Source organism: Stigmatopora argus, chromosome 20 (assembly GCF_051989625.1).
Source record: "Stigmatopora argus isolate UIUO_Sarg chromosome 20, RoL_Sarg_1.0, whole genome shotgun sequence".
Taxonomy (NCBI): Eukaryota; Metazoa; Chordata; class Actinopteri; order Syngnathiformes; family Syngnathidae; genus Stigmatopora; species Stigmatopora argus.
The window spans coordinates 2693600-2711377 of record NC_135406.1 but is presented as its reverse complement, the minus strand read 5'-3'; the positions used below and the strand labels follow the sequence as shown (position 1 = coordinate 2711377).

General features: G+C 56.4%; 2 protein-coding genes and 2 long non-coding RNA genes across 6 annotated transcripts in view; 3 read left to right on the top strand and 1 right to left on the bottom strand.

The window, feature by feature from the left end:
* The window catches only part of LOC144065715 (uncharacterized), a 76214-nt gene that overhangs the window by 1722 nt on the left and 56714 nt on the right, over positions 1-17778 (bottom strand). The window contains exons 3-4 of one of the 2 annotated variants that reach the window (XR_013297270.1): positions 11520-11540; positions 8462-8602 (exon numbers count right to left, since the gene is read on the bottom strand). This is a non-coding gene — a long non-coding RNA (uncharacterized LOC144065715). The remainder of the gene's footprint in view (positions 1-8461; positions 8603-11519; positions 11541-17778) is intronic. The other variant, XR_013297273.1, reaches the window with a different exon arrangement.
* LOC144065697 (uncharacterized) lies at positions 763-6624 on the top strand. 2 transcript variants are annotated; one of them, XM_077588691.1, is made up of 11 exons: positions 763-922; positions 1010-1041; positions 1416-1475; positions 1558-1665; positions 1921-5009; positions 5074-5135; positions 5201-5379; positions 5454-5620; positions 5791-5849; positions 5926-6074; positions 6181-6624. In XM_077588691.1, the coding sequence occupies exons 3-11, from the start codon at positions 1436-1438 to the stop codon at positions 6261-6263; spliced, it is 3936 nt and encodes a 1311-aa protein (XP_077444817.1). In that variant the 5' UTR covers positions 763-922; positions 1010-1041; positions 1416-1435; the 3' UTR covers positions 6264-6624. The 2 variants fall into 2 exon arrangements, with proteins under 2 accessions (XP_077444817.1, XP_077444816.1); XM_077588690.1 differs by having other exon boundaries at positions 1558-5009.
* Positions 9571-12573, top strand: LOC144065719 (uncharacterized). The gene is made up of 3 exons (XR_013297276.1): positions 9571-11973; positions 12355-12413; positions 12504-12573. It is a non-coding gene; the product is annotated as an uncharacterized LOC144065719 (long non-coding RNA).
* LOC144065713 (uncharacterized) lies at positions 16213-17355 on the top strand. The gene is made up of 3 exons (XM_077588731.1): positions 16213-16435; positions 16512-16660; positions 16763-17355. The coding sequence occupies exons 1-3, from the start codon at positions 16272-16274 to the stop codon at positions 16900-16902; spliced, it is 453 nt and encodes a 150-aa protein (XP_077444857.1). The 5' UTR covers positions 16213-16271; the 3' UTR covers positions 16903-17355.

Here is a 17778-nt window from a genome sequence, read left to right as displayed (position 1 = left end):
TTAAACCACTAGTTATGTGTTACTTTGTCAATAGATGGCGAATTAGAAGAAATAAAACATTTTTTCCAATCCAATATCCTGTTTTTGGTGTTTTTTCAGAGTTGGAACGAATTAATTTGTTTTCCATTCATTTCAATTGAAAACGTCCGCTCGAGTTACGAGAATCTCGTCCTACGAGCTCAGTTCCGGAACGGATTAAGATCGTATATCGAGGTACCACTGTATAGAAAAAAATGTCAACATTAAAACATGAACATCAAGGCTAAAAAATGACAATACTAAAGAATAATTACAGCTCTAATTCACTTGAATAAGTAACAATGTGAAGATTTACAATCTAACAGATAGCGAGTGAGAACATTGAAATCATTGGCTGACATTGATAAATCTATTTGATTGCTAGCCCTCCCACTTTGAGTAAATTGGACGTCTATCGTAGCCGTTAACCCGAGTCATTTTAATCCTATTTTTTTAAGACTCAAGGCTCCCAAAACCAGTTGCAAAAAGCCCATTACCCCCCACCCCCCTTTCTTCCGCCTGTGTGTCAAAGTTAAAAATAAATTTGGATAAAAATGCGGCCCAGTGGGTTGTCGTATGCAGAATGTGTCATGCCTCATTGTCTGATGGCGTGAAGGTGGACAAAGATGAGGGCGGTTTGGGCACTCTGATATCTTTTGTCATCTCCCAAATCATCACTCGATACCATCGAACTACGTCACTTCACCTACCGTCCCCTTTTACACACACACACATATATATAGAGATTATACGCACATATCGGCATTTTTGTCATTGAGAATACTGCAAGGTTTAAGAAGGAGCTTCACCGCGGTTGGGCAAAAAGCACGCATGAAATGATGAAAATATAGGAGAAAAAAAACAATAAAAATACATCAACAACAACAATCTAAACTTAACGGAGGTGAGTTTTTCCCCTTTCGTTTTCAAGTGATTTTCAGGTCATTCTTCATTTCTGATGAACATTGATTGCAATTGGAATTTCTTTTAGAGCTATTTCATTGAATCTGGGAACTAGTAGAGGTGAGTGCAACTTTATTGACTAACATTGAGGATGTGATTGAAATCAAGCCTCATTTGTTATTTTTTCCGTCCTGGAAACGGAGACAAAGTAGTGGTTACTTTACACGCTGTACCATAAAAAGACTTGGAAATGTATTCAACCAAAGATCTCATTTCAATTGCAATTAAAGGGACAATTTCGGATAAAGACAAATTCATCCCGTATTGGGAAATGACTTGAATGATTAATATTGTACAAAGTTTTTATTATTTGGATTGAAATGCTGTATAGGACAGAGTTAAAGTTTAATAAAATGTCATTGGAATTGAGTTTGATTGATAAGTGACGGCACATATGAATGAAGATATTCATGTTCCTGTGAATGATTTTGCAGGTTAAAAGGGGGAAAAAACAATGAGTCGAGGAGCAGTGCTAGCGTTGCTGATGCTATTTGGTAAAGTCAACATTTCGGCCCCTACACAAAAATGAAAATGCTTCGACGCTTCATTGAACGTACGCTACTGATCTCTCTCAAGGCACCGCCACCATCTCTCCAGAGACCATCGACAGCCCCACCGACGGCCCCACCAACGGGGCCACCACCGGGGCCACCACCGCCGGCACCACCGGGGCCACCACCGCCGGCACCACCGGGGCCACCACCGCCGCCACCACCGGGGCCACCACCGCCGGCACCACCGCCGCCACCACCGCCGCCACCACCGCCGCCACCACCGCCGGCACCACCGCCGGCACAAGCGCCGGCACCACCGCCGGCACAAGCGCCGGCACCACCGCCGGCACCACCGGGGCCACCACCGGGGCCACCACCGGGGCCACCACCGGGGCCACCACCGGGGCCACCACCACCGCCGCCACCACCGGGGCCACCACCGCCGCCACCACCGGGGCCACCACCGCCGGCACCACCGCCGGCACCACCGCCGGCACCACCGCCGCCACCACCGCCGGCACCACCGGGGCCACCACCGCCGGCACCACCGCCGGCACAAGCGCCGGCACCACCGCCGGCACCACCGCCGGCACCACCGGGGCCACCACTGGGGCCACCACTGGGGCCACCACCGGGGCCACCACCGGGGCCACCACCACCGCCGCCACCACCGGGGCCACCACCGCCGCCACCACCGGGGCCACCACCGCCGGCACCACCGCCGGCACAACCGCCGCCACCACCGCCGGCACCACCGGGGCCACCACCGCCGGCACCACCGCCGGCACAAGCGCCGGCACCACCGCCGGCACCACCGGGGCCACCACCGGGGCCACCACTGGGGCCACCACCGGGGCCACCACCGGGGCCACCACCACCGCCGCCACCACCGGGGCCACCACCGCGGCCACCACCGCCGGCACCACCGGGGCCACCACCGCCGGCACCACCGGGGCCACCACCGCCGGCACCACCGGGGCCACCACCGCCGCCACCACCGGCGCTACCACTGCAGTGGCCACCACCGGCGCCACCACCGGCGCCACCACCGGCGCCACCACCGGGGTGACCACTGGGGCCACCTCCGGGGCCACCACTGGGGCCACCACCCCCACAACAACCGGCGCCAAAACCCCTGCCACCACCGGGGCCACCACCGCCGGCACCACTGCCGGCACCACCGCCGGCACCACCGGGGCCACCACCGCCGGCACCACCGGGGCCACCACCGCCGGCACCACCGGGGCCACCACCGCCGCCACCACCGGGGCCACCACCGCCGGCACCACCGCCGGCACCACCGCCGCCACCACCGCCGGCACCACCGGGGCCACCACCGCCGGCACCACCGCCGGCACAAGCGCCGGCACCACCGCCGGCACCACCGGGGCCACCACCGGGGCCACCACCGGGGCCACCACCGGGGCCACCACCGGGGCCACCACCACCGCCGCCACCACCGGGGCCACCACCGCCGGCACCACCGGGGCCACCACCGCCGGCACCACCGCCGCCACCACCGCCGCCACCACCGCCGGCACCACCGGGGCCACCACCGCCGGCACCACCGCCGGCACCACCGCCGGCACCACCGCCGGCACCACCGCCGGCACCACCGGGGCCACCACCGCCGGCACCACCGGGGCCACCACCGCCGCCACCACCGGGGCCACCACCGCCGGCACCACCGCCGGCACCACCGCCGCCACCACCGCCGGCACCACCGGGGCCACCACCGCCGGCACCACCGCCGGCACAAGCGCCGGCACCACCGCCGGCACCACCGGGGCCACCACCGGGGCCACCACCGGGGCCACCACCGGGGCCACCACCACCGCCGCCACCACCGGGGCCACCACCGCCGGCACCACCGGGGCCACCACCGCCGGCACCACCGCCGCCACCACCGCCGCCACCACCGCCGGCACCACCGGGGCCACCACCGCCGGCACCACCGCCGGCACCACCGCCGGCACCACCGCCGGCACCACCGCCGGCACCACCGCCGGCACCACCGGGGCCACCACCACCGCCGCCACCACCGGGGCCACCACCGCCGGCACCACCGGGGCCACCACCGCCGGCACCACCGGGGCCACCACCGCCGGCACCACCGCCGCCACCACCGCCGGCACCACCGGGGCCACCACCGCCGGCACCACCGCCGGCACAAGCGCCGGCACCACCGCCGGCACCACCGGGGCCACCACCGGGGCCACCACCGGGGCCACCACCACCGCCGCCACCACCGGGGCCACCACCGCCGGCACCACCGGGGCCACCACCGCCGGCACTACCGGGGCCACCACCGCCGGCACCACCGCCGCCACCACCGCCGCCACCACCGCGGCCACCACCGCGGCCACCACCGCCGGCACCACCGCCGCCACCACCGGGGCCACCACCCCCGCCACCACCGGCGCTACCACTGCCGTGGCCACCACCGGCGCCACCACCGGGGTGACCACTGGGGCCACCTCCGGGGCCACCACTGGGGCCACCACCCCCACAACAACCGGCGCCAAAACCCCTGCCACCACCGGGGCCACCACCGCCGGCACCACCGCCGGCACCACCGCCGGCACCACCGGGGCCACCACCGCCGGCACCACCGCCGGCACCACCGCCGCCACCACCGGGGCCACCACCGGGGCCACCACCGGGGCCACCACCGGGGCCACCACCGGGGCCACCACCACCGCCGCCACCACCGGGGCCACCACCGCCGGCACCACCGGGGCCACCACCGCCGGCACCACCGGGGCCACCACCGCCGGCACCACCGCCGCCACCACCGCCGCCACCACCGCCGGCACCACCGGGGCCACCACCGGGGCCACCACCGCCGGCACCACCCCCGCCACCACCGGGGCCACCACCCCCGCCACCACCGGCGCTACCACTGCCGTGGCCACCACCGGCGCCACCACCGGGGTGACCACTGGGGCCACCTCCGGGGCCACCACTGGGGCCACCACCCCCACAACAACCGGCGCCAAAACCCCTGCCACCACCGGGGCCACCACCGCCGGCACCACCGCCGGCACCACCACTGCCGGCACCGCCGGGCCCACCACCACCGGCACCACCACCGCTGCCACCACCACCACCGGGGCCACCACTGCCGGCACCACCGGGTCCACCACCGCCGGCACCACCACCACCCGGGTCCTGACCACCACCACCCGGGTTCCAACCACCACCACCACCCGGGTTCCAACCACCACCACCACCCGGGTTCCAACCACCACCACCACCCGGGTTCCAACCACCACCACCACCCGGGTTCCAACCACCACCACCACCCGGGTTCCAACCACCACCACCACCCGGGTTCCAACCACCACCCGGGTTCCAACCACCACCTGGGTCCCAACCACCACCCGGGTCCCAACCACCACCATCACCACCCCGGTACCCCGCCCAGCTCTTGTGGTCATTGTCGTCGCGGTATTGGTTCAACCGTTCACAGAGGAGCTGTCAAACCCCAATAGTGTGCAATTCCGTGAGCTCGCTCAGGAAATCTTCTTAGTGGTGAGTAGTCCCGTTTGCCAATTGCCGGAGGTCACTGCGGCTCACCCGCGCCTTCTCGTCACAGTACGACGTCATATACAGACGAAGGTACAGGGCGTACAGCCGCTGCGTCGTCACGGGCTTCAGGTAAGGTGGCCCCGGACCAAGGTCAAGGTCTCGGCCTAACCGTCGCTAACGAGTCACCGATGCAGGCCCAGCTCAGCCCTGACTCGAGTGGATAACGTCGTGGCGGATGTGGACGTGGAGTTCAGGAGAACGGCGTCCAACGAAACGCTTCCCCAAGCCGACGAGGTGGCCTCGACCTTAAGAGAAGGCGTGAATGGCGAAAACTCCACCCTGGACTTCGACTCCAACTCCATAACAGCCACCGGTAAGCTAGCGCTGACCGGGTCCTGATCCATTTGTGAATTCCCCCACTAAAGGTTTCCCCATCGATGCTCACAGAAAGGATTTCAACAACCGTCGTGCCGGCGACGACCGTGCCGGCGACGACCGTGGCTCTGGCCACGCGTCGACTGTCCTTCCGATCGGCGGGAGAGGAGTTTACCCAGGACTTGTCCGATCCGGCTTCGGCAGCATTCATCAACAGAGCGGACCTCATCAAGAGAACGGTAAGTTTGACTCAAAGGGAGAATGTGGCGCTCCCCAAAGAGAGAGGCTTCGGACTCACTGGGCATGTGGCGCACGGAAACCGTCGATCCTACGAAGACGCTCCAATTTTCCATGTTTGTCTCATTTTTTCCCCCCTGAAAGTGACGCCACTTTACTGGTCTTTCCGCAGCTTGAAGTCTTCTACCAAAGTCTTTCTTCGTTCCGCTTCTTGACCGTGGTTTCATTCAGGTCAGTTGCCATTCCACAAAGTCCCAGAGCTCCATGAGTGTGAATAGCTACTAACAATCGGGTTGCTTTCAATCAGTAACGGCTCCATCATCAACAACATGGACTTGAGTTTCAACGCCACCTCCGTGCCCGACAACAACGCCATCGCCCGGGTTTTAATCGACGCCGCGCCAAGTATCACGGCTTTCGACGTGGACCCTTCTTCCATTGTTGTGGGCGGCGCACGTAAGTTGTCGGTAGAACAAAACAAAACAAAAAACAAAAAAAGACTGGGCTACGCTTCCGGTTCATCTGCAATTGACTGACATTTGTTTCTCTTTTGGATTGACAGAAGTTTCAAGCGGAACGAGCGTCAAAAGCAGCCTGGTCACGGCATGCGGTCTCCTGCTGTTGCCGTGGTTATTAGCCAACTAACACTACAAATGCTAATAGGACACGTACGTACTACTTTTCAGCTACTTCACAAAAAGTCAATATGACAACAATTCATCTCCAAATAATCACCAATAAATAACTATTACTATTAATTATTTATCTTGTAAAATGACATTTGTCCACTAACTTAACAATAATAATCATGGTATAATCTTCAAATATGATTGGTTTTCTTGAAAAATGACCAGTTTGTTTTAATGGTCAACAATATTTACTTGTAAAATGACTCCATTTTTTGTGGTTCTTGTCAGGAACTGTTTTAAAATGAAAATAGCCCCAAAAATCTTTTCGATGTATGTACAGCATGTAAGCATTAATAAATTATCATATATGACTGTTATATTGCTCGTGTTGGTTTTCGTGACAGCAAAACACCGACACGTTTTTGCTCTCCCTTTTCACATTCCTTGATATAAAAAAAGCAGATTGTTTTGAAAACACTTAAGTCGGCGGATTGCCAGTCGACCGGTGGAACTTGTGGAAAACGAAATAAAAAGGCGTCAAGAATTTGCAAGAAAGTTTTCGTTTTGCTGGCTCGCCACCATCGCACGCGGTCCTCGCTCAAAAACACGTGATTGGTCGCCGCTTGAAACTGAGGTCCGCGGGAGGGCTGCTGACCAAATGGATTGGACGTCGATGTCACTAATTTATTTTTGGGAAAGTCGTTAACATTTAAAAGATCATTCAAAAAGTATACATAATATATTTTGGAAGATGTGTCTCATTTTTCTTCTTTGTGAGGGCTTTGTTTCCAAAAAAAATATAGTTTTGGCTTGTCACGGACCGGCCAGAAAAGGGCGTTGGGCTTGCCGTGTCATCATCGGATTCGGGAATTAGCTCCGAATTTGCTTTTCTTCTCCTTGGGGTAAGTTCTGAATGATCCAAAATGGAAGCGTCCGTATAGTCCTGGAGGTTGTCGTGTTCGAAAAGTTCCCAGTTGGTGCGGGAAAAACAGTCCTGCAGCTGAAAAAGGGCGTCCTCGGGCCAAGTTTTTATTGTCTTTATTTGTGGCCTTGTTAGCCTCCGGAGTGGAGTGTATGTTGGGGTGAGGGCTAGACAGAGGTGATCTGATCCAGCTAGGTGAGGGAGGGAAGTGGCTTTGTAAGCATGTTTGATGTTAGAATAAACATGGTCAAGAGTTTTGTCTCCCCTCGTGTGACATTTTACATATTGGATAAACTTAGGTAGAACAGTCTTTAAACACGCTTTGTTGAAGTCACCAGCAACAATAAAGACTTCATCGGGGTGGTCAAGCTATTGTTTGTGTACAGCCGTTAGCAGGAGGTTTAGTGCCGTGTTGACGTTAGCATTTGGAGGTATATAGAATGCCGTTACTATGACGACCGTTAGCTCTCTCGGTAGATAGTAGGGCCTACATCGTACTGCCAATAGCTCTAAGTGCGGGGAACAGTGAATGTCAATGATCCTACTGTCACCACACCATTCATTATGTATAAACAAGCAAAGTCCTCCTCCTCTGCTTTTGCCTGTTAGTTCCTTTGAACGATCGTTCCGAAAAAGCGTTCGGCTAGCTAGCGATACCGCAGCGTCAGGGATTTGCGGGTGTAGCCACGTTTCCGTGATGAGAATAATGTTACAGTTCCTAACAAAGCTGTTGGTAGCAATTCGAAGTTCCAACTCATCCATTTTGTGGGTGATGGATCTGGCGTTGGTCAAAAAGATACTAGGAAGCGGCGCTCGGTGTGGTTGTTGACTTAGCTTAGCAGCAAGGCCCGCCCGACATCCGCGTTTTTGCTTCCTCTCTCTTCGCCGCCTTCGCCTCCTTCGACATACTTTGAGTGGGCTGACTATCCACGGAGATCCCGGAGGCCTCGAGATGTCCTCGGGGATATCGTAGGTCCGTTGGTAGTTAGTTGTGACATCGGGTATACCGCATCTCCTTCCGATAGCAATTAAGTCCTGGCGACTGTAGGAAAAGTTTGCCTCGCAGATGTTGGTAAATAACGATAGGATTGAGAAAACGAAACACCAAACTGGAGAGCAAAGAGCCGCTGCACCCGTGCACGCCGCCATTAAGTGCGAAGAAGGTGCTGCGGTACACGAACTGACCACTAGGTGGCGGGGCTTCAACAGGAACGGTGTTGTGTGTTTTGTTTTGTTTTTTGGGGGGGGATTATTTGCATTCGTTGTGATTTCCTTCATTTTTTTTTACTCACTCTCATTTAGTCGGTGTCTCCGTTTCTTGGGGTGAGAGTGCCAGTGCCAAACAAGCTTTTATTCCAATGTTCTTCCTCATTCAAGTCCAGCAAGAAATTCTGGCAACTGAGAGGAGATGAGTGATGTCGAATGCAGTTTTTCTGGAAATTCAAAGTCGAAAGTTGGTTAAAGAGAGAACAAGCATATTGTCATAACATAATCAGTTAAATCTGTGCTTTTTGGCCAAAACTAGTTAAATGGGAGACATTAATAGAGCGACGGCCATTTTTTTTACGTTTGGAAAACAAAGGACTAATCGGACGCTAATTTGAACGCAGACGGCCCAAAACTATGGCAGACATGCAAAAAATGCCTACACAAAGGTTGACACATTCTTTCCACTTTCCAAAAACCAACTGGTTTGGTTTTGCGTCAGACCAGACTAAAAATAGGCCGGGGCCAACGGAACTTTGCACGTCAAAATGACGGATGGATCAATGAAAACAGTGGAGACTTTGATGATCTGGAATGAATGAAATGTTAATTTCAAGGACTTTTATGATAGCAGGAATTGGCATCGCTTTCATTTTTGTGGTTGGCGCCGCACCATTGCATGCCTTATCGTTTTCTACAAAACTTTCCTTTTATCACACATAAAATCAAATGTGACCTACCTGCTTAATAAATTTATATTTGGCTAGAAACATGTGGTGGGACAAAAAAATTGCAAACAACATTTTGGAAATAAGAACTGAGGTCGACAAGCCGCCCTCGAAGAATTAATGTGAAACTAAACCTAATATATTGGTATACATATATATAGAAAAAAATAGCAATTTTAAAACATGAACATGAAGGCTAAAAAATGACAATGATAAAGAATATTTACGGTTCTAATTCACTTGAATAAGTGACAATGTGAAAATTAACAATCTAATAGATAGCGAGTGAGAACATTGAAGTCATTGGCTGACATTGATAGACGTCCAAAATCTATTTGATTGCTAGCCCTCTCACTTTGAGTAAATTGGACGTCTATCTTAGCCGTTAACCCGAGTCATTTTAATCCTATTTTTTTAAGACTCAAGGCTCCCAAAACCAGTTGTGAAAAGCCCATTACCCCCTGTTGGAATAATGATTAATACCCTTTTAAATCATTATTAGTAATATTTAATCAAAACTGGAAGACATCTTTCAACATAACTGGTTACAACTTGCAAGGAGGTACACTTGTGACGTTGTCTAGTCCACAAGGCATTCTACCTGGGCAGTAACTGAATCATTGTATTTAATCGCGACAAACGGAGAACATCGTTATGTAATCAAAACAATTGTCTTAGACACTAGAATAACACCCTAGACGGTTAGAAAAACAACTGTGTAAGAATTGCAGAAGTAAGCATAAAAGTTTGAACCGACACCCAAACAACGGTGTAAGGAATTGCATAATATTTTCATTATAAGGTAAACAAAGCATTCTAAGGTAAACCAAGCAGCTTTATAAGGTAAACAAAGCAGCCGTATTTTCAAATACGATTATCGCCATCTGCTGCCAGAGTCCCGTCCAAACACAGGTTGTGTTTTGCCGAAAAGCGCACAGTTCTGAAAACAATGTGTCCTCGAGATGTGGGGCCTTGAGCGACGATGGGGAGGAAAAAATGTCCGTGGTCCTAACATAAATCATGAATTAATTTATAGCCTTATTACTTATTAAAAATGCTTACAACACATATAGAAACATTCCATAATAAATCCAACATTTCCCTCCTTTTATTATATGTTTGTTATTCATTTTATGGCAAATCCAAGATGAGAGGGATATCTCTGTTGGCTGCTTTAATTTTACCCGCTTAGGCTCTACTCGTTCGGCAGGTCTGAAAAGCAGAAAACAAAATCATTTTCGCCCAATTCATCCTGGAATTACCATGCTCCTGGAATTCACTGCTCCCCTCAGTACGTTTCATCAGCAGAGGATATAATTCATGCAATTTAGAATTTGTAGGGGCAATCGCAGTGGTTATAAGTCGGCTTATCAAGGATCTCAAGCAGGGAATAACACAACACCCACATAATGTCAAAATCGTAGCAAAAATGGCTACGGAAAATGCCACAGATTAGGCCAAATCATTATTAGTACGAAGGCCTTATCCCACAAATCTGTCAAGCGGATAATTCTACTCCAGGATGCTTTTTCATCTTGCGGTTTAGGGTCTGCAGGCCATCGTTGGCCCTGGTGTGGGACCCAGTGGGGGACGTGTTGTTGAGTGCAACATTTTCAAACATTGCATATGCCCCCTGCTCCTTCAAGAAGCATTTCAACCGCTGCACGATCCTGGAACGCCATCAGACTAGTGGCTGCCAGTTGTTCCTTTATTGCCACAAATCCCTGTTCAGTATAATTTCCAAGGTTTTGGACATTGTAATGCAGGTAATTTATCACATTTTTGTTTTGGGGTACTTAAAAGAAAAATAGACTCCCAACCTGCTGCGACCTGATTAGCCAACTTATACTCATCTGGTACGCCCCAGGGATGCCAATCGTATCAATGTATGTTGGATCTCCCTCTCTCCATACCGATCGACGCCGTCGGGAGGGACCTACCATCATACTGGATTTCAGCCAATTGTATCTCCTCCACTGTATGTGGAAAAACAGACACTGGTAAAAGCAGTGACCCCAAGGCACAAAGTCCTGCCGCGTTTCAGCAGGAGTCGTATAATTTATTTCCACCCCACCACCATCATAGGTCAGAACGTGGTATCAGGGTGTAGTCGGTTTTAGGACGTGGGCACACCACGTCTCATTTATCGCCTCCAGCTTCAGACCATGCCCTGTAAGGTTTAAGCAGGTAAAATGATCAAACACAACATGTGTTGAAAAGTTAGCTTTGTCCTTTGCTCTTGGAACAGGCTATACATTATTTCAATTCTCACACTTTGGCTTACATCTTCTCCTTTACACAATCAGGGGTCATTTGCGCAGGTACTACTCTTAAGAGAGGTCGGCCCCCTACATGTTATACAGGTTTGATTTATAATAGCTGCATTTTCCATCAACAATAACCAATTATCTCTTACCGCCTCCCCCTTTTCTTCCGCCTGTGTAAAAGTCAAAAAGAAATGTGGATTAAAATGTGGCCCAGTGGGTTGTCGTATGCAAAATGTGTCATGCCTAATTGTCTGATGGCGTGAAGGGAGGCGGTTTGGGCACTTTGATATCTTTTGTCAACTCCCAAATCATCACTCGAGATATATATAGAGATTATACGCACATATCGGCATTTTTATCATTGAGATTACTGCAAGGTTTAAGAAGGAGCTTCACCGCGGTTGGGCAAAAAGCACGCATGAAATGATGAAAATATAGGGAAAAAAAACAATTAAAATACAACAACAACAATCAAAACTGAACGGAGGTGAGTTTTTTTTCCTCTCGTTTTCAAGTGATTTGCAGGTCATTCTTCATTTCTGATGAACATTGCACTTGGAATTTCTTTTACAGCTATTTCATTGAATCTGGGAACTAGTAGAGGTGAGTGCAACTTTATTGACATTAACATTGAGGATGTGATTGAAATCAAGCCTCATTTGTTATTTTCTCCGTCCTGAAATCGGAGACAAAGTAGTGGTTACTTTGCACGCTGTGCCATAAAAAGACTTGGAAATGTATTCAACCAAAGATCTCATTTCAATTGCAATTAAAGTGACAATTTCGGATAAAGACAAATTCATCCCGTATTGGGAAATGACTTGACTGATTAATATTGTACAATGTTTTTATTATTTGGATTGAAATGCTATATAGGACAGAGTTTAAGTTCAATAAAATGTCATTGAAATTGAGTTTGATTGATTTGATAAGGGACGGCACATATGAATGAACATATTCATGTTCCTGTGAATGATTTTGCAGGTTAAAGGGGGAAAAAACAATGAGTCGAGGAGCAGTGCTAGCGTTGCTGATGCTATTTGGTAAAGTCAACATTTTGGCGCCTACACAAAAATCGAAAAATGAAAATGCTTCGACGCTTCATTGAACGTACGCTACTGATCTCTCTCAAGGCACCGCCGCCGTCTCTCAAGATGTTGGAGGCCCCCCCGCCGGAACTGAAAGCCCCCCCGCCGGAACCCCCGACGAGCCTGAAGGACCCCCCGCCGAGCCTGAAGGACCCCCCGCCGAGCCTGAAGGCCCCCCCGCCGAGCCTGAAGGCCCCCCCGCCGAGCCTGAAGGACCCCCCGCCGGAACTGAAGGCCCCCCCGCCGGAACCCCCGACGAGCCTGAAGGACCCCCCGCCGAGCCTGAAGGACCCCCCGCCGAGCCTGAAGGACCCCCCGCCGAGCCTGAAGGCCCCCCCGCCGAGCCTGAAGGCCCCCCCGCCGAGCCTGAAGGACCCCCCGCCGGAACTGAAAGCCCCCCCGCCGGAACCCCCGACGAGCCTGAAGGCCCCCCCGCCGAGCCTGAAGGCCCCCCCGCCGAGCCTGAAGGCCCCCCCGCCGAGCCTGAAGGACCCCCCGCCGGAACTGAAAGCCCCCCCGCCGGAACCCCCGCCGAGCCTGAAGGACCCCCCGCCGAGCCTGAAGGACCCCCCGCCGAGCCTGAAGGACCCCCCGCCGAGCCTGAAGGCCCCCCCGCCGAGCCTGAAGCCCCCCCCGCCGAGCCTGAAGGCCCCCCCGCCGAGCCTGAAGGACCCCCCGCCGGAACTGAAAGCCCCCCCGCCGGAACCCCCGACGAGCCTGAAGGCCCCCCCGCCGAGCCTGAAGGCCCCCCCGCCGAGCCTGAAGGCCCCCCCGCCGAGCCTGAAGGCCCCCCCGCCGAGCCTGAAGGACCCCCCGCCGAGCCTGAAGGACCCCCCGCCGGAACTGAAAGCCCCCCCGCCGGAACCCCCGCCGAGCCTGAAGGACCCCCCGCCGAGCCTGAAGGACCCCCCGCCGAGCCTGAAGGCCCCCCCGCCGAGCCTGAAGGCCCCCCCGCCGAGCCTGAAGGCCCCCCCGCCGAGCCTGAAGGACCCCCCGCCGAGCCTGAAGGACCCCCCGCCGAGCCTGAAGGCCCCCCCGCCGGAACCCCCGCCGAGCCTGAAGGACCCCCCGCCGGAACTGAAAGCCCCCCCGCCGGAACCCCCGACGAGCCTGAAGGACCCCCCGCCGAGCCTGAAGGCCCCCCCGCCGAGCCTGAAGGCCCCCCCGCCGAGCCTGAAGGACCCCCCGCCGGAACTGAAGGCCCCCCCGCCGGAACCCCCGCCGAGCCTGAAGGACCCCCCGCCGAGCCTGAAGGCCCCCCCGCCGAGCCTGAAGGCCCCCCCGCCGGAACTGAAGGCCCCCCCGCCGGAACCCCCGCCGAGCCTGAAGGACCGCCCGCCGAGCCTGAAGGACCCCCCGCTGAGCCTGAAGGACCCCCCGCCGACCCTGAAGGCCCCCCCGCCGACCCTGAAGGCCCCCCCGCCGACCCTGAAGGCCCCCCCGCCGACCCTGAAGGCCCCCCCGCCGACCCTGAAGGCCCCCCCGCCGACCCTGAAGGCCCCCCCGCCGACCCTGAAGGCCCCCCCGCCGACCCTGAAGGACCCCCCGCCGAGCCTGAAGGACCCCCCGCCGAGCCTGAAGGCCCCCCCGCCGGAACTGAAGGCCCCCCCGCCGGAACCCCCGCCGAGCCTGAAGGACCCCCCGCCGAGCCTGAAGGACCCCCCGCCGAGCCTGAAGGACCCCCCGCTGAGCCTGAAGGATCCCCCGCCGAGCCTGAAGGCCCCCCCGCCGGAACTGAAGGCCCCCCCGCCGGAACCCCTGCCGAGCCTGAAGGACCCCCCGCCGAGCCTGAAGGCCCCCCCGCCGGAACTGAAGGCCCCCCCGCCGGAACCCCCGCCGAGCCTGAAGGACCCCCCGCCGAGCCTGAAGGACCCCCCGCCGTAACTGAAGGCCCCCCCGCCGGAACCCCCGCCGAGCCTGAAGGACCGCCCGCCGAGCCTGAAGGCCCCCCCGCCGGAACTGAAGGCCCCCCCGCCGGAACCCCCGCCGAGCCTGAAGGACCGCCCGCCGAGCCTGAAGGCCCCCCCGCCGGAACTGAAGGCCCCCCCGCCGGAACCCCCGCCGAGCCTGAAGGACCCCCCGCCGAGCCTGAAGGACCCCCCGCCGAGCCTGAAGGACCGCCCGCCGAGCCTGAAGGCCCCCCCGCCGGAACTGAAGGCCCCCCCGCCGGAACCCCCGCCGAGCCTGAAGGACCCCCCGCCGGAACTGAAGGCCCCCCCGCCGGAACCCCCGACGAGCCTGAAGGACCCCCCGCCGAGCCTGAAGGACCCCCCGCCGAGCCTGAAGGACCGCCCGCCGAGCCTGAAGGACCCCCCGCCGTAACTGAAGGCCCCCCCGCCGGAACCCCCGCCGAGCCTGAAGGACCCCCCGCCGACCCTGAAGGCCCCCCCGCCGACCCTGAAGGCCCCCCCGCCGACCCTGAAGGCCCCCCCGCCGACCCTGAAGGCCCCCCCGCCGACCCTGAAGGCCCCCCCGCCGACCCTGAAGCCCCCCCCGCCGACCCTGAAGGACCCCCCGCCGAGCCTGAAGGACCCCCCGCCGAGCCTGAAGGACCCCCCGCCGAGCCTGAAGGACCCCCCGCCGAGCCTGAAGGACCCCCCGCCGAGCCTGAAGGACCCCCCGCCGAGCCTGAAGGACCCCCCGCCGAGCCTGAAGGACCCCCCGCCGAGCCTGAAGGACCCCCCGCCGAGCCTGAAGGACCCCCCGCCGAGCCTGAAGGACCCCCCGCCGAGCCTGAAGGACCCCCCGCCGAGCCTGAAGGACCCCCCGCCGAGCCTGAAGGACCCCCCGCCGAGCCTGAAGGACCCCCCGCCGAGCCTGAAGGACCCCCCGCCGAGCCTGAAGGACCCCCCGCCGAGCCTGAAGGACCCCCCGCCGAGCCTGAAGGACCCCCCGCCGAGCCTGAAGGACCCCCCGCCGAGCCTGAAGGACCCCCCGCCGAGCCTGAAGGACCCCCCGCCGAGCCTGAAGGACCCCCCGCCGAGCCTGAAGGACCCCCCGCCGAGCCTGAAGGACCCCCCGCCGAGCCTGAAGGACCCCCCGCCGAGCCTGAAGGACCCCCCGCCGAGCCTGAAGGACCCCCCGCCGAGCCTGAAGGACCCCCCGCCGAGCCTGAAGGACCCCCCGCCGAGCCTGAAGGACCCCCCGCCGAGCCTGAAGGACCCCCCGCCGAGCCTGAAGGACCCCCCGCCGAGCCTGAAGGACCCCCCGCCGAGCCTGAAGGACCCCCCGCCGAGCCTGAAGGACCCCCCGCCGAGCCTGAAGGACCCCCCGCCGAGCCTGAAGGACCCCCCGCCGAGCCTGAAGGACCCCCCGCCGAGCCTGAAGGACCCCCCGCCGAGCCTGAAGGACCCCCCGCCGAGCCTGAAGGACCCCCCGCCGAGCCTGAAGGACCCCCCGCCGAGCCTGAAGGACCCCCCGCCGAGCCTGAAGGACCCCCCGCCGAGCCTGAAGGACCCCCCGCCGAGCCTGAAGGACCCCCCGCCGAGCCTGAAGGACCCCCCGCCGAGCCTGAAGGACCCCCCGCCGAGCCTGAAGGACCCCCCGCCGAGCCTGAAGGACCCCCCGCCGAGCCTGAAGGACCCCCCGACGAGCCTGAAGGACCCCCTGCCACTCCTGAAGGCCCCCCTTCCGTGCCGGCGACGACCGTGGCTCTGGCCACACGTCGACTGTCCTTCCGATCGGCGGGAGAGGAGTTTACCCAGGACTTGTCCGATCCGGCTTCGGCAGCATTCATCAACAGAGAGAACGGTAAGTTTGACTCAAAGGGAGAATGTGGCGCTCCCCAAAGAGAGGCTTTGGACCTCACTGGGCATGTGGCGCAGGAAACCGTCGATCCTACCAAGACGCTCCAATTTTCCATGTTTGTCTCATTTTTTCCCCCCTGAAAGTGACGCCACTTTACTGGTCTTTCCGCAGCTTGAAGTCTTCTACCAAAGTCTTTCTTCGTTCCGCAACTTGACCGTGGTTTCATTCAGGTCAGTTATCATTCCACAAAGTCCCAGAGCTCCATGAGTGTGAATAGCTACTAACAATCGGGTTGCTTTCAATCAGCAACGGCTCCATCATCAACAACATGGACTTGAGTTTCACCGCCACAAACGTGCCCGACAACAACGCCATCGCCCGGGTTTTAATGGACGCCGCGTCAAGTATCACGGCTTTCGACGTGGACCGTTCTTCCATTGTTGTGGGCGGCGCACGTAAGTTGTCGGGAGAACAAAACAAACAAACAAACCAAAACTCGGCTACGCTTCCGGTTCATCTGCGATTGACTGACATTTGTTTCTCTTTTGGATTGACAGAAGTTTCAAGCGGAACTGGCACCACCACCGCTGCTACCACTGGCGCCACCACCGCTGCTACCACTGGCGGAACGAGCGTCAAAAGCAGCCTGGTCACGGCATGCGGCCTCCTGCTGTTGCCGTGGTTATTAGCCAACTAACACTACAAATGCTAATAGGACACGTACGTACTACTTTTCAGCTACTTCACAAAAAGTCAATATGACAACAATTCATCTCCAAATAATCACCAATAAATAACTATTACTATGAATTATTTTACCTTGTAAAATGACATTTGTCCACTAACTTAAAAATAATAATCATGGTATAATCTTCAAATATGATTGGTTTTCTTGAAAAATGACCAAAGTTTGTTTTAATGGTCAACAATATTTACTTTTAAAATGACTCGATTTTTTTTGGGGGGGGGGTTCTTGAAAAATGACCAAAGTTTTTTTTAGTTGTCAACAATATTTACTTGTAAAATGACTCCATTTTTTGTGGTTCTTGTCGGGAACTGTTGTAAAATGAAAAGAGCCCCAAAAATCTTTTCGATGTATTTACAGCATGTAATATTATAAGCATTAATAAATCATCATATATGACTGTTATATTGCTCGTGTTGGTTTTCATGACAGCAAAACACCGACACGTTTTTGCTCTCCCTTTTCACATTCCTTGATATAAAAAAACGCAGATTGTTTTGAAAACACTTAAGTCGGCGGATTGCCAGTCGACCGGTGGAACTTGTGGAAAACAAAATAAAAAGGCGTCAAGAATTTGCAAGCAAAAGTTTTCTTTTTGGTGGCTCGCCACCATCGCACGCGGTCCTTCGCTCAAAAACACGTGATTGGTCGCTGCTTGAAGCTGATGTCCGCGGGAGGGCTGCTGACCAAATGGATTGGATGTCGATGTCACTAATTTATTTTCTGGAAAGTCCTTAACATTTAAAAGATCATTCAAAAAGTATACATAGTATATTTTGGAAGATGTGTCTCATTTTTCTGCTTTGTGAGGGCTTTGTTACCAAAAAA

Coding starts and splice junctions, on each gene's coding strand:
- LOC144065697 (XM_077588690.1), top strand. CDS start 1,436: ATGAGTCGAGGAGCAGTGCTAGCGTTGCTGATGCTATTTG. Junction 1,476..1,557: donor AGCGTTGCTGATGCTATTTG/GTAAAGTCAACA, acceptor ATCTCTCTCAAG/GCACCGCCACCATCTCTCCA. Junction 5,380..5,453: donor CAACTCCATAACAGCCACCG/GTAAGCTAGCGC, acceptor CGATGCTCACAG/AAAGGATTTCAACAACCGTC.
- LOC144065713 (XM_077588731.1), top strand. CDS start 16,272: ATGTGGCGCAGGAAACCGTCGATCCTACCAAGACGCTCCAATTTTCCA. Junction 16,436..16,511: donor TTGACCGTGGTTTCATTCAG/GTCAGTTATCAT, acceptor GCTTTCAATCAG/CAACGGCTCCATCATCAACA. Junction 16,661..16,762: donor CATTGTTGTGGGCGGCGCAC/GTAAGTTGTCGG, acceptor TTGGATTGACAG/AAGTTTCAAGCGGAACTGGC.